Source organism: Rhinopithecus roxellana, chromosome 11 (assembly GCF_007565055.1).
Source record: "Rhinopithecus roxellana isolate Shanxi Qingling chromosome 11, ASM756505v1, whole genome shotgun sequence".
Classification (NCBI taxonomy): Eukaryota; Metazoa; Chordata; class Mammalia; order Primates; family Cercopithecidae; genus Rhinopithecus; species Rhinopithecus roxellana.
The window spans coordinates 136,480,514-136,495,611 of record NC_044559.1 but is presented as its reverse complement, the minus strand read 5'-3'; the positions used below and the strand labels follow the sequence as shown (position 1 = coordinate 136,495,611).

Sequence of the window (15,098 nt, the reverse complement as noted above, 5' to 3'; positions counted from 1 at the left end):
AGTAAGGAGTCCCTGGCAAAGGAAACAGGACACCCACAGGCTTGGAAATGGGAAGGGGTCCAGGGAGGGGGTCCTGGGGGAACCCAATAGCCGAGTGATGTCCGGATGAGGTGAGTGAAGGCTGAGAGTTGGAGGCCATTCAAGTGAGAGGGAGTGGACAGACTGGGCAGATTGCATAGGATGTGGACACAGTCACTGTAAGATCACCGGCTTATCCCCTGAGGGAGACTGGAAGGCACTGGGGAACTCTGGGTGGGGGATGGATAAATAGATGCCCATTTTATTTTTTTTATTTGAGACGGAGTCCTGCTCTGTCGCCCAGGCTGGAGTGCGGTGGTGCAATCTCGGCTCACTGCAACCTCTGCCTCCAGGGCTCAAGCAATTCTCCTGCCTCAGCCTCTCGAGTAGCTGGGATTACAGGTGCCCACCACCACATCTGGCTAATTTTTTGTATTTTTGTACAGATGGGGTTTCACTGTGTTGGCCAGGATGGTCTCAATCTCCTGACCTCAAGTGATTTCACCCACCTTGGTCTCCCAAAGTGCTGGGATTACAGCCATGAGCCACCACGCCAAGCCGGATGTGCATTTTTTAAAAGCCCATTTTGGCTGCTGTGTGGATAATCAATTACTGGGGACAAGAGTGGAAGCAGGGCGACCATCCAAGAGACCACTGGACTGTCAGGCAAGGTGCACTGCAGCTCTGGACCAGGAGGTCGTGGTGCAGTGGGGGTGTCCAGTGGGTGGTCTCCACACCAGAGCCAGGGGGTCTGCTGGAGGAATGTGTGGGAAGGCAGTCTGGGGTACAGTACAGCTGAATGGCTCTGACTTATAGGTTGTTCTTGGATATCCCCTTCTCCTTTTCCCATTCCTTTATCCCTCCTGGGGAAAGTTCTTCTGAATTGCTTTTTCTTAATGTCCCTCAAGACCCTCTTCAGCCTGGCTTTCCCAAAGGGCAGATCTTTAAAGCTGAGGGGCTCCATCTGCCCTTCTGTTTCCAGGAGCCTTGGGATGATGGATCAGGCCTTTGCCAGTCATGGCACCCGTCTGTCATTGTGGCTGCGTCTGGTAACCACAGATTGGGGGGCCACGCCTAAACAGTGTCTGTGCATTTCTGAGAAAAGCTTTTTCCAAACATTACATTCTGTTTTTCTACATTTCTCATTTTCCATGTTGGCATTTAAAATACTCACACCAGAGTATCAGCCAAGGAAAGATACTAAAAAAAAGAGAAAAAACCCAAAAATTCAAATAGCTTTATTGAGGCATAAAAGTCCTCCGATTTTAGGTGTACGATTCAATGATTTGTAGTAAACATACAGTTTTGTAACCATCACCACAATCTGATTTTAGAACATTTCCATCCTCCCAAAAGAGTCCAAAAAGATGGTGCCCACTTGCAGTCATTCCCCAGTGCTCAAGTGTTTGAAGCATTTCCTTGGAGCGATTTTGTGTTTTGCATAACGGAGTGTTGCTTTCTTAGGTGGTAGCTAATCACTGTCTAAGATAAGCATGCAGCTTCTGCTAGAAACAATTTGTGGCAGGCCATAAGTAAAGAATATTTTTAGTACCAAATAGAGAGGAAGCTAAGTAGCTCAGGGAAAGAATTTTCAAAATTACCCTGGGTTGGTGATTTTCTGAAAAAAATATTTACAAGATTAGCTTCATATATCATCCTCTTGTAAGAGCACTTCGTCAGCTCTCATCCATATTCATCCGGGGACCTCTTCACAATTGACTCCATTCAGAACCACAAACCCTGAGCACCCTGAGAAGTGCAGACTTGACATGTCAGCTGTTTTCCCCATGTGCTTGGGGCTTGCCCAAGCTGCTTCCCTCAGCGAGAGCCGGCCCCCAGGGAATGAAAAGCACTTTGTGGTACATTGAGGAGGACTCCCCAGCCGTCAAGAGTTCTCTGTCTGTGCCCAGCTGGGAGCCCTCTCTCTGCATATTCTCTGATCCCTGGTTCAGGAACTGGCACAAATGCGTGTTATATGGAGGACATGAGCAACATTGACCTGGTGGAGGGCGACGAGGGCAGGATGTGCATCAACACAGAGTGGGGGGCCTTTGGGGACGACGGGGCCCTGGAGGACATTCGCACCGAGTTCGACAGGGAGCTGGACCTCGGCTCTCTCAACCCGGGAAAGCAAATGTGAGTTCCATTCTGCTGTTTTCCGGGCATCGGCACCAGGCAGGGCCCAATCACTCAGGTCCCCTGGCTGCCTGGGAGTCTCTCCAGTTGTGACTAGCTATCCATCACAACTTTCTTTCTTTTTTTTTTTTTGAGACAGGGTCTCACTCTCTAGCCCAGGCTAGAGTGCGGTGGCCCGATCTTGGCTCACTGCAACCTCCACCTTCCAGGCTCAAGCAATCCTCCCACCTCAGTGTCCAGAGGAGTTGGGACTACAGGCATGCGCCACCATGCCTGGCTAATTTTTGTATTTTTTGTGGAGTCAGGGTTTTGCCATGTTGGCTAGGCTGGTTTTGCACTCCTGCGCTCAGGCAATCCTCCTGCCTCAGACTCCCAAAGTGCTAGGATTACAGGCGTGAGCCACCATGCCCGGCCCCATTATAAAAAATTTCTAAGGCGTTGCTTGTATTTCAGTTTCATTTGACAAATGAGGAAAGAGAAGCCAAAGACATTGAAAGATTTCCCTAAGTCATAACCCTAATAACCCTAATTCTAATTCAGTCAGTACTTCTGGGTTACGTATGTGCATGAAAGGCACTGAAGATAAGAGCACTCGGACGTGTGGCTGCAGAACACACCTGGGCAGCGAGGAGAAGGCAGGCGCAGCCAAACTCCTCGCGTTCGCATGTCTGCCGGCCGCCTTGCTTTCTCGGAGGCCTCATCCCTCAGCAGGTGGGGGCTCTGGCAGGACCTTCCCTCCATGTTTATTGTGATGCTCAAATTGTTTCAGATTTGGGCAAAGGAAGGCCCTGAAGCTGCTCCTGTGTCCTTTCGACATGCTCCATCACTCTTTAAGTACTTCCTTATTTCCTGGCACTGTAAGATGTTCCCAGCTCATGTCACACTTTCCTGGCCCCAGCCCTGGAATCAGTCATTTTGTCAAGACATGCGGGTGATTTCAAGCCCCTTCTAGGAGTGCTTCAAACGCTAGAACTGCACACGCAGGAAGCACATTCCTCTTCGGTGGCACCTACTCCAGGCACATACCCATGCTCTAGTGACCCAGAGCAGTCATGTGCCAAGGACTGTGGTGTCCATTTTTTGAATGTTATCATCTTCACCCATTTCCATTTTACCTAAAGTAAATTCTGTTCTCTCCAGGCCTGGTGGCTCATGCCTGTAATCCCAGCACTTCGGGAGGCTGAGGTGGGAGGACTGCTTTAGTCCTGGAGTTTGAGACCAGCTTGGGCAACATAGTGAGACCAGTCTCTACAAAAATAAAAATTAAAAAAAAAATTAATCAGGTGCGATGTCAGATGTCTGTAGCTCCAACCACTCAGGAGACTGAGTGGGAGGATCACTTGAGTCTGGGAGGTCCAGGGTGCAGTGAGCCGCGATTGTACCATTGCACTTCAGCCTGGGCAACAGAGCAAGACCCTGTCTCAAAAAATATGTATATATATTATATTCTTTAACATCCACCCTAAATTTCTTTTGATTGTCTTCTGTTTTTTTAATGTTCAAATACTTTTTTTTTTTTTTTTTTTTTGAGATGGAGTCTCACTCTGTTGCCCAGGCTAGAGTACTATCGTGCAATCTTGGCTTATGCTACCTCTGCCTTCTGGGTTCAAGCAATTCTCCTGCCTCAACCTCCTGAGTAGCTGGGATTACAGGCATGCGCCACCACGCCTGGCTAATTTTTTTGTATTTTTAGTAGAGACGGGGTTTCACCATATTGGCCAGGCTCGTCTTGAACTCTTGACCTTGTGATCCATCCGCCTCAGCCTCCCAAAGGGCTGGGGTTACAGGCATGAGCCACTGCACCTGGCCTGTTCTAAGACTTTCTATAGTGAACTATATAAAGTAGATTATGACATAGATTGTTCTTGATTTTGGGTCTTATTGTGTTTGGAAAATAAGCATTATATTTAGGCCTGGTGCGGTGGCTCTCATCTGTAATTCCAGGGATTCGGGAGGCCACAGCAGGAGAAACACTTGAGGCCAGGAGTTTAGGATGAGCCTGGGCAACATAATGAGACCCTGCCTCTACAAAAATAAAAAAATTAGCCAGGTGTGGTGGTGCACACCTGTGGGAGGCTGAGGCAGGAGGATCACTTGAGGCCAGGAGTTGGAGGCTGTCATGAGCTATCATTGCACCACTGCACTTTAGCCTGGGTGACAGAACGAGACCCTGTCTCTGATGATGATAATAATAATAATATAATAATAATATTTAATAGTCTGCCTGGGAAATTAGAAATTGTTGCTGTGCAGACTTGGAGTAAAGCTGTAGGTAGCCATGGAGATCTTAAATCCACATTGTTGTAGAGCCTCTCTGGGGCTGTCCAAGCCCGTCTCACAGGCACAGAATCTTTCTCTCTTGGACAGAAGCTTGATGTAGGAGTGGGAAGCATCTGAGTGTGAAATTTGACTTGTCGCATCATGTTTGAGTGATTTTGGGAAAATACCCAAAGTCTATGAAATTGAGAGTCCCTATGCTCGATGTGAGAATGGTACCCATGGCCAGGGTGATTTGAGACAAAAATTCTTGCCATCCAGCACTTTGTGAGAGGGAGGGAATCTTAGATCAGCCCTCTCCCATCTGCTCCTGCCTGCGGGCAGTGGCTCCTGGTGTTCGGGAAATGATGCAGCTTAATCAAACGGGCTGCGTCCACTGATCTATTCACCAACATGCAGGTTTGAGAAGATGATCAGTGGCCTGTACCTGGGGGAGCTTGTCAGGCTTATCTTGCTGAAGATGGCCAAGGCTGGCCTCCTGTTCGGCGGTGAGAAATCTTCTGCTCTCCACACTAAGGGCAAGATTGAAACATGGCACGTGGCTGCCATGGAGAAGTAAGCAAGTCCCTCTGCCCCTCTGCCTTGGCTCTGTGGAGAGCTGGGATGGGAGGCCCAGGTGTGGGGTGCTCCGTGTGGTAGGACAGCAGGAAGGACTAGATCCTCCTCCTTCACCAGGAGGATTTCAGATCTGGTCATGGCTTCAGATGGGTTAGCAATTTCTGCCGTGACCCAGGTGAGAGGTTCTTATTGATTTCATCAGTAAGGGACTCTGCTGTCAGAGGGCCACCCTCTTCCCATGTTCTGTTGCCTTCTTCTTAAAGTGGTAACTTGTAACCTTTTTAGGATCACAGATCCTTTTGAGAACTAGACCCTTAGCCCCGAAAATGTACGTTCACAAAGTTTGCTTACAATATCAGGGCATCCTTGGACACTAAGCCCATGTGTGGAATCCAAGTCCAGAACTGCTGTGATAGCAGAGCCTTCTTGACCTGCTCCCATCAGGAACGGGCTTTGAATGTGGTGATTTGAGGCCTTACACACAGGTCTCTCACATGGGGAGCTGGCTGGTGAAGGCTGCAGGTGAAGGCGACTGGCCCCTGCGTGACTGCATTGCCGTCCAGCACATCTGAGGGTCCTGCTTCTCAGGCTTAGTAAACCTGGTATTGCCTTGACTTTGTGATCAGTTTAGATTCTGAGCTCAGCCGTGTGGCGCTGACCCGCAGCATCTATGTCTATGCAGAACTTGGCAGGGACAGAATTTCTGTGAAAGTGATTCATAAATCACTTTCAGGGTGATTAAAAGTGTGGGTGCGGCCAGGCGCGGTGGCTCAAGCCTGTAATCCCAGCACTTTGGGAGGCCGAGACGGGCGGATCATGAGGTCAGGAGATCGAGACCATCCTGGCTAATACGGTGAAACCCCGTCTCTACTAAAAAATACAAAAAACTAGCCGGGCGACGAGGCGGGCGCCTGTAGTCCCAGCTACTCGGGAGGCTGAGACAGGAGAATGGCCTGAACCCGGGAGGCGGAGCTTGCAGTGAGCTGAGAGCCGGCCACTGCACTCCAGCCTGGACGGCAGAGCAAGACTCCGTCTCAAAAAAAAAAAAAAAAAAAAGTGTGGGTGCTAGAATTTAACTGCTGGGTTCAAATCTTGGCTGTAGCCCTTACTAGCTGTGCAGCTATGGGCAAGTTACTCACCCTTTCTGCACTCACATCTCTCATCTGAACGATAGGGTAATGATGGTGCCTCCCGCAGGATTTTTGTGAGCATTGAAGGAGTTAATACGTGTAAAATCCTTAGAAAAGTACCTGGCTCATGGTGACTGCTCAGTTAGTGGCAGCTGCTACTATCAATGTTGATATTGTTACTTTTATGTTATTACTATGGGCCTGCCTATTAATTTTCACAATCCTGAGAGGCAGGGAAGCTTGTTCGCCCGGGAGGATACCAATGGGATGGAGAAGTGTGGTCTGCTCATTCCTGTTGCCTGGCCAGGTATAAAGAAGGCCTTGCCAATACAAGAGAGATCCTGGTGGACCTGGGCCTGGAGCCATCTGAGGCTGACTGCATTGCCGTCCAGCATGTCTGTACCATCGTCTCCTTCCGCTCGGCCAACCTCTGCGCAGCAGCCCTGGCGGCCATCCTGACACGCCTCCGGGAGAACAAGAAGGTGGAACGGCTCCGGACCACGGTGGGCGTGGACGGCACCCTCTACAAGATACACCCTCAGTGAGTGCCGCCTGCCAGCCACGCCCCCACAAACGAGTCTCCCTGGGGCAGGGCCCCAGTGTCTTCTGGACTATACTGCTTATCTGGGGTCTGGAACCATCAACCCCTCTTGCTGGTTCTGAGATTACAAGGGAAAGGGTGAATCCAGGGCCCACATTCATCCAGCTGGCTGGGTTGCTTTTGGGGATTACTCTTAAAGAAATATTCTAGGCCGGGCGCGGTGGCTCAAGCCTGTAATCCCAGCACTTTGGGAGGCCGAGACGGGCGGATCACAAGGTCAGGAGATCGAGACCATCCTGGCGTACACAGTGAAACCCCGTCTCTACTAAAAATACAAAAAACTAGCCGGGCGAGGTGGCGGGCGCCTGTAGTCCCAGCTACTCGGGAGGCTGAGGCAGGAGAATGGCGGGAACCCGGGAGGTGGAGCTTGCAGTGAGCTGAGATCCGGCCACCGCACTCCAGCCTGGGCGACAGAGCAAGACTCCGCCTCAAAACAAAACAAAACCAAACAAAACAAAAAAGAAATATTCTACTAAAGCCAGTTGCCTAATTAGGAATGTTGTCCATCCATGTATCTATGTCCTTCCATCCATCACCTGCCCATTCATCTCTCCATTCATTCTTCCATCTAGCCATTATTTACTGAACACCTACTATGTGGTTAAGCCTGGGAAGTAAGATACACCTAGTCATAGACAGGGAAAAATAGAGATGGCACAGGTTGCCAAGTTTATAGGAAGGGTCCTGGTAGGAAAAAACAGGGAAATGGGAATTTTCCAAAAGGAAGGAGAATGAAAGCCCCTTTGGCTACCAAGGGTGGACTTGGAAGTCAGGTGGTTACACCCTGGAAAGAGCCAAGAAAGAAAATCCTTCCCTTTGGACAGAAATGACTCTGTCCAAAGAATCATTTCTTTGAATGAATCATTTCTTCTGAATCAGAAATGATCCAGCCAATACATTCTGCACAGACTGGTTGAAATGTTCATTGACAGAATAGGCACTTCCCTGAGCCTCCCAAGTGCCTTTCACTGCCCCAGCTTCTTAGTCCCTCCCTCCTGTCACCCCCTCCCCTCCCTACCATCAGCAAATAAAGGGCTGAGCCCCCACCCCGCAGGGCCCTCTGGGACCAGTTCACTGCTGCCCCTGGGTCTTGCCTGAGCCTGGCCTTTATGATTGCTTAATGTTTTGCCATCATCCCTGCTTCAGGTACCCAAAACGCCTGCACAAGGTGGTGAGGAAACTGGTCCCGAGCTGTGATGTCCGCTTCCTCCTGTCAGAGAGTGGCAGCACCAAGGGGGCTGCCATGGTGACTGCAGTGGCCTCCCGCGTGCAGGCCCAGCGGAAGCAGATCGACAAGGTGCTGGCTTTGTTCCGGCTGACCCAAGAGCAGCTCGTGGACGTGCAGGCCAAGATGCGGGCTGAGCTGGAGTACGGGCTGAAGAAGAAGAGCCACGGGCTGGCCACGGTCAGAATGCTGCCCACCTACGTCTGCGGGCTGCCGGACGGCACAGGTGGGCCAGCACAGCCTCCCTCTCTGAACAACCATCCAGGGCTCCTGTCAAAACTCCTCAAAGCCAGTGAGGTTCTTGGTTTTTAGAGACTTAGGTTCACGTCTCTAATGGAGGGCAGGAGTAGGTAGAAGGCTAGTATTCTTTCTACATCTCTTGGCCTTGGTTAACCCAAGGCATTTGCAGTAAAAAACAAAACAAACAAACAAACAGAAAACACAAAAAACCTACATTAGGTTATGTGTGCGCACTTATGTGGGTGTAGATGAGAACATGAGTGCACCCCGATCCCCAGATCCTGACCCCAGGGACTTTGTTTTTGATGCCTGGGATTGCCTGGGCTTATCTTCCTGCTGCTTCTCTGGCTCTGTTCTCTTCTGTGGCTTGGCTGGCTTCCCTTTCCCTCTCATCACTTCTGCCCCCAACTTCTCCAACCCTTGATCCTTCTGGTCCTCGGTGCTCAGCCAAAAGAAGCCACTAAGTAGTGAAGTCAGTTCTTCAGACAAATTATTTTACCTCTTTGAATCTCACGAGACTCTTCCAGAAATAATGACCTTAGTAAAATGCTTTACATCTTATAATTTGCTTTTGAACTTTTTATTTCATTTCATCCCTACAACCACTTGGAATGTTGCCAAAGAGGGAATGGTTCCCATTTTATGGATGCCATAACTGACACTTGCAGAGGCTAGATGAGCTACTTAAGGTCCAACAGCTGTACTTGGGATCTCTTAACTGAGAGCAGTAAAAGACACTATATTTTTATTTTTATTTATTTATTTTTATTTTTATTTTTTTTTGAGACGGAGTCTTGCTCTGTCGCCCGGGCTGGAGTGCAGTGGCCGGATCTCAGCTCACTGCAAGCTCCGCCTCCCGGGTTTATGCCATTCTCCTGCCTCAGCCTCCTGAGTAGCTGGGACTACAGGTGTCCACCACCTCGCCTGGCTAGTTTTTTGTATTTTTTAGTAGAGACGGGGTTTCACCATGTTAGCCAGGATGGTCTTGATCTCCTGACCTCGTGATCCGCCCGTCTCGGCCTCCCAAAGTGCTGGGATTACAGGCTTGAGCCACTGCGCCCGGCCTTTATTTTTATTTTTATTTTTATTTTTGAGAAGGAGTCTCACTCTGTCGCCCAGGCTGGAGTGCAGTGGCGCAATCTTGGCTCACTGCAAGCTTCGCCTTCTGGGTTCACACCATTCTCCTGCCTCAGCCTCCCGAGTAGCTGAGACTACAGGTGCCTGCCACCACGCCCGGCTAATTTTTTGTATTTTTAGTAGAGATGGGGTTTCACTGTGTTAGCCAGGATGGTCTTGGTCTCCTGACCTCATGATCCACCTGCCTCGGACTTCCAAAATGCTGGGATTATAGGCGTGAGCCACTGCGCCCGGCCAGAGGCTCCTTGGGTATATGAATCATGCACGTCCTTGACTGGATGCCCTGCACCGTTCCTTGTGGCTCCAGAGAAGGATGTCAGTCAGTGAAGCTGAAAGAGCCTTCAGAGGTTCAGTCTCATTTTGCAGATGTGGAAGGAAAGGACCTTGACTCTCTTGCTCAAGAAAAAAAGCCATTTCTCAGAAGCCCCAGGTCCCTTGACTCCAGGCCAGGCCTCTTTTCATGGCACTGCACTGGTGATACTGTAGGTGGTGCCTGAGCATTTACCACAGAAGTGGAGGCCAAGGAAAGCAGCCTGGCCTCACTCAGGCTCAAGATGTCTGCCCAGGGCCCGGGCACTGTGCACGGTGGCCTGCACGACCCTCTGGTCTGTGAGGCCCAGAAGTGCAGGCCCTAGGTCTGCTCTGCTCCAGCATCTCCTCTTCCTCCCAATGCCCCGACACAAGTCCCGGTCATGGAATGCAGCTGCTGCTTTCTCCATCACAGAGAAAGGAAAGTTTCTCGCCCTGGATCTTGGGGGAACCAACTTCCGGGTCCTCCTGGTGAAGATCAGAAGTGGACGGAGGTCAGTGCGAATGTACAACAAGATCTTCGCCATCCCCCTGGAGATCATGCAGGGCACTGGTGAGGAGGTAAGTGCCAGGCAAGCCCTTTGGGCTCTGAGGTGCCAGCCTGCCACCCTGCATCGATGTCCACCCGGTGTGAATGCCGCTGTCTCTCTCTCTGCAGCTCTTTGACCACATTGTGCAGTGCATCGCCGACTTCCTGGACTACATGGGCCTCAAGGGAGTCTCCCTACCTTTGGGCTTCACGTTCTCATTTCCCTGCAGGCAGACAAGCATTGACAAGGTAAGACAGCCCCACCAGATTCACGGCCAGCCCAGTGGGCTTCCTTCCTCTACTGGGGCTATCTCCAGGTAACTCCCAGTCAGCCTTCATTTTTACAGGGATCTTGGGTTCGGGGCAGCCGGGAACACATGATAGAGAATTTCAACAATTTAATTTTTAATCAATTTATCACGATTTTTTAGATTGACCATTCACAAGAGAATTTAGAGTAGTATACAGTAAAGGGACACATACATAATATTCCTACTAAAGGAGAGGTCGAATCATACTATGGAGAGAGAGAGGAAGAGGTAATGACCAATGAAGGCTGTTTATAACAATTGGGCAATAATACGATCCATGTCTTTCTGGACAGTCATGTAAACACAGAATTACAATGGGTTTTTATCATCCGATGAAAGAAAGCTTGCCAGCACATCACAAGAATGCATTTCTTTCTTTCTTTTTTTCTTTTTTTTGAGACAGAGTTGCGCTCTTGTCACCCAGGCTGGAGTGCAATGGCGTGATCTCGGCTCACTGCAACCTCTGCCTCCTGGGTTCAAGCGATTCTCCTGCCTCAACCTTCCAAGGTAGCTGGGATTACAGGCACCTGCCACTACCACCAGCTAACTTTTGTATTTTTAGTAGAGACAGGGTTTCGCCATATTGGCCAGGCTGGTCTTGAACTCCTGACCTCAAGTAATTCACCCACCTCAGTCTCTCAAAGTGCTGGGATTACAGGTTTGAGTCACCGTGTCTGGCAATAAATGCATTTATTTTCTAATATTAGTATCTCAGAAGCAATTGATCACATGGCCACTTTAGCCGACACTGAAGAACATCATAGTTTATCATTTTAATAGATAATTCATAAATATGGAGACATTTATCACAAAGTCTTTCTTGTAATTCTAGGGTAAAAACACCCAGGGTTGTCCAGGTGTGGTGGCTCATCTCTGTAATCCTAGCACTTTGGGAGGTCGACATGGAAGGATTGCTTAAGGCCGGGAGTTCAAGACCAGTCCGGGCAACGTAGTGAGACCCCATGTCTCAAAAAACAAACAAACAGACCAGGAGCGGTGTCTCACGCCTATAATCCCAGCACTTTGGGAGGCCGAGGCAGGTGGATCACGAGGTCAGGAGATGGAGACCATATTGGCTAACACGGTGAAACCCCGTCTCTACTAAAAATACAAAAAAATTAGCAGGGTGTGGTAGTGGGTGCCTGTAGTCCCAGCTACCTGGGAGGCTGAGGCAGGAGAATGGCGTGAACCAGGGAGGCGGAGCTTGCAGTGAGCCAAGATCGCGCCATTGCACTCCATCCAGCCTGGGTGACAGAGCGAGACTCCGTCTCAAAAACAAAACAAAACAAAACAAAACAAAACAAAACAAAACAAACCGTAGCCAGGCATGGTGGCACGTGCCTGTGGTCCCAGCTACTCGAGAGGATGAGGTGGGAGGATCACTTGAGCCTAGGAGATTGAGGTTCCAGTGAGCTATGATCACACCACTGCACTCCAGTTTGGGCAGCAGAGACTCCATCTCTATCAAAAACAAAAACAAAAACATACACAACAAGCAGGCCAAGTACAGTGGCTCATGTCTGTAATCCTAGCACCGTGGGACGCCAAGGTGGGAGGATCACTTGAGTCCAGGAGTTTGAGACCAGCCTAGGCGATATAGTAAGACCCCACCTCTAAATGTGTGTGTGTGTGTGTGTGTGTGTGTGTGTGGTGTGTGTCTGTGTGTAAAAACAAAAAATCACCCAGGCTTAACTTTATGTGTAATGAATAAGGATTTTTTAACTGGGAAGCTAAGACTCAGGTAGGTCAGCAATATGTGTTTTTTGCATGGTTTTTCTGGTAAACTAGCTTGACCAAGAGGTAGAGCTTAGAAGTGGGGACTAGACACTGGGCTGAGCTCTTAGACTCCGCAGAGCTCCAGTGGGTCATGGGGCCTCGGCCTGGTGCTGACGGTGGGCGAGTAAGGCTGGGCCTTTGCGTGAGGCTGGGGCATAGCTGTCTGTTCTGCAGATGGAGAGAGACAGTTTGCAGCCTCTGCCAGTGCCCACACAGAAAACCTCCAGGCAAGGACATGTCCTTCTCCAGGGGCTTGGGAGCAGGCCCAGATGTGGCTACACAGAGAGGCCCAGTGTCCTTCCTAAGGTCAGGAAACACAGTGGTCAACAGCACAGACTCTGGGGTCGTGGGCTCCTGTTTTGCAACCCTGTCTCTACTGTTTCCCATCTGAATAACCTTGAGCAGATTATTTAACTTCTCTGAGGCATGGTTTCCCCGTTGGTGAAAATGGAGGAATACAGTGAGGACTAAATGAGCTGGTGTGTGTAAAATGCATAGCATGGTGTCCGGCACCTAGCAGGCACTCAAATCCTAGTATCATCCTTCACTCTCGAGGCAGCAAAGGATTGAGATTCAGCCTGGAAAAGGTCGAGAGGAATCCGATGCTGGTAATGGTGGTGAGGAAGGGTGCGCTGTCGCCAGGGCCTGACATCATGGCGGTGAATTCTCTGCAAACCCTGGCCTCCGCTTCACAGACAGACTCACCAGCTTGTGGAGAGAAGCTCTGTCTTTCTGACAGACTGTCATCAGCCCAGCTTCCAAGACTGGCATAAAGCAGCATACAGCTTCCTAAATGTATGGGAGAACCCTGATCAGCTCAGTAGGTCAACCAGAGAGCTCAGGACAATAATAAGGGTAGCATCAAAGACGTACTAAGATTTTGTCCAGGGCCAGGAGCAGTGGCTCACTCCTGTAATCCCAGCACTTTGGGAGGCTGAGGCAGGCAGATCACTTGAGGTCAGGAGTTCGAGACTAGCCTGGCCAACATGGTGAAACCCCATCTCTACTAAAAATACAAAAATTAGCTGGGTGTGGTGGCGGGAGCCTGTAATCTCAGCTATTTGGGTGGCCGAGGCAGGAGAATCGCTAGCACTCAGGAGGTGGAGGTTGCAGTGAGCCAAGATTACACCACTACACTCCAGCCTGGGTGACAGAGAAGACTCAGTCTCAAAAAAAGAAAAAAAAGTTTTTTATTTTTGTACCATTTTCTTATTGTGATAAAATATACATAACATAAATCTCCCACTGTAACTATTTTTTTAAATACACACTTCTATGGCATGAAGTACATTCACATTTTTGTGCAGCCATCACCACTATCCATCTCTTAAACTTCTTCTTTTCCATCTGAATTTCTGTACCCGTTAAGCACTGATTCCCTCGTCCCCCTTCCCCTACCCTTGACTTCTCTGCTTATTGGCTGTGTGACCTTGGGCAAGTTATTTAATCTCCCTGTTCCTTGGTTTCCTCATCGGAAAATGATCACAAAAGTAGATCTCGTTTTATCGGTGTGTTTTGTGGTTTTATTTTCGTGCAATTATATTCAAGGAATATTTTGCTCAGTGAAGGAATGTGGCAGATCCATATAAATGGCCTAGAAGGGTCTGGAAGATACGTTCTTGAAGTAGAAAAAAAAATTGCAGTAGTTCACACACAGTGTGAATTTATTTACTTAAAAATATGTGTAATTTCACCCCTGAAAGAAGAAATGGAGGGAAAAAGAAAAAAAATACTAATAAGTGGAAAGGAAAAGCTATGGAAAGATTAATATCCAACTAATGGCAGAGGTTACCTCTCAGATTGGGAGGATGGGAGTTGAAGGGAACTCTATGCTTGTCAGTAACATTTTAATTTTTTACACTACTAATGCATTCCTGCATTGCTGCTGCCATTAAAAATTAATACACCATCTGGGAGGGTGCCGTGTGCAGCTGTCTGCGGTCCTGACTGGGCGCCAGGACACAGCTACTGCTCCTGACTCAGGACACTGGGCCTTTGGGCCTGTCTCCCAGCAGCTCTGAAGGTGTCGTGAAGACATAGTGAAGAGGGAGGGGAGACCCGTGGGCAGCTAGAAGCAAAGACACCCATGGCTGGGGAGAAAAAAAGAGAGACATCAAAAAATAGATTAGTTTTGTGTAACTGCAGTTAATAAGAGAGGTTTCCCAGTTGGGAGTGTCTCTCTAATGTTGTACACATACCAACCGGAAAGGAGCCAGCCAGGGGCCCAGTTTCCCAAGAACTATGGAGGGAAGGAGGGAGACTGGGGCTTGTGGGCTAACGGCCTCAGGGTGAGGTGGCATCCAGTCATGGGGCTGACCGTGCTGCCATCGGATTTTCTGACTGCCTTTCCTGTCCCAGGGCTTCTCCCGGTCTAGACACCCCAGCTCTGCCTGCCTTCACCCCACCCTGGCTTTCTAGGTGATGGAGTCCGGGGCTAGACTAACTCCTACCTCAGGCTAACAGTGTAACTTTGGGCTTCCTTTTGAGAATTAAAATTACTACTTTCAGGCCAGGCGCATTGGCTCACCCCTGTAATCCTAGCACTTTGGGAGGCTGAAGCGGGCGGATCACTTGAGGTCAGGAGTTCGAGACCAACCTGGCCAACATGGTGAAACCTCATCTTTACTAAGAATACAAAAATTAGCCGGGCGTGGTGGCACATGCCTATAATCCCAGCTACTACGGAGGCTGAGGCAGGAGAATTGGCTTGAACCTGGGAGGCAGAGGTTGCGGTGAGCCGAGATCGTGCCATTGCACTCCAGCCTGGGCAACAAGAGTGAAACTCCGTCTCAAAAAAAAAAAAAAATCATATATGTTACTTTAAGAAAAATTAGAAAATATAGTCAAACAA

The 15,098-nt window shown here is 49.3% G+C and overlaps 1 protein-coding gene across 2 annotated transcripts in view; it reads left to right on the top strand.

Moving 5' to 3' along the window:
* Positions 1-15,098, top strand: part of HKDC1 (hexokinase domain containing 1) — a 48,770-nt gene that overhangs the window by 20,916 nt on the left and 12,756 nt on the right. For both annotated transcript variants that reach the window (XM_010362818.2, XM_030940769.1), the window contains 6 exons: positions 1,971-2,154; positions 4,831-4,986; positions 6,427-6,660; positions 7,867-8,171; positions 10,047-10,192; positions 10,290-10,409. In XM_010362818.2, coding sequence (XP_010361120.1) covers positions 1,971-2,154; positions 4,831-4,986; positions 6,427-6,660; positions 7,867-8,171; positions 10,047-10,192; positions 10,290-10,409 — 1,145 coding nt within the window. The remainder of the gene's footprint in view (positions 1-1,970; positions 2,155-4,830; positions 4,987-6,426; positions 6,661-7,866; positions 8,172-10,046; positions 10,193-10,289; positions 10,410-15,098) is intronic.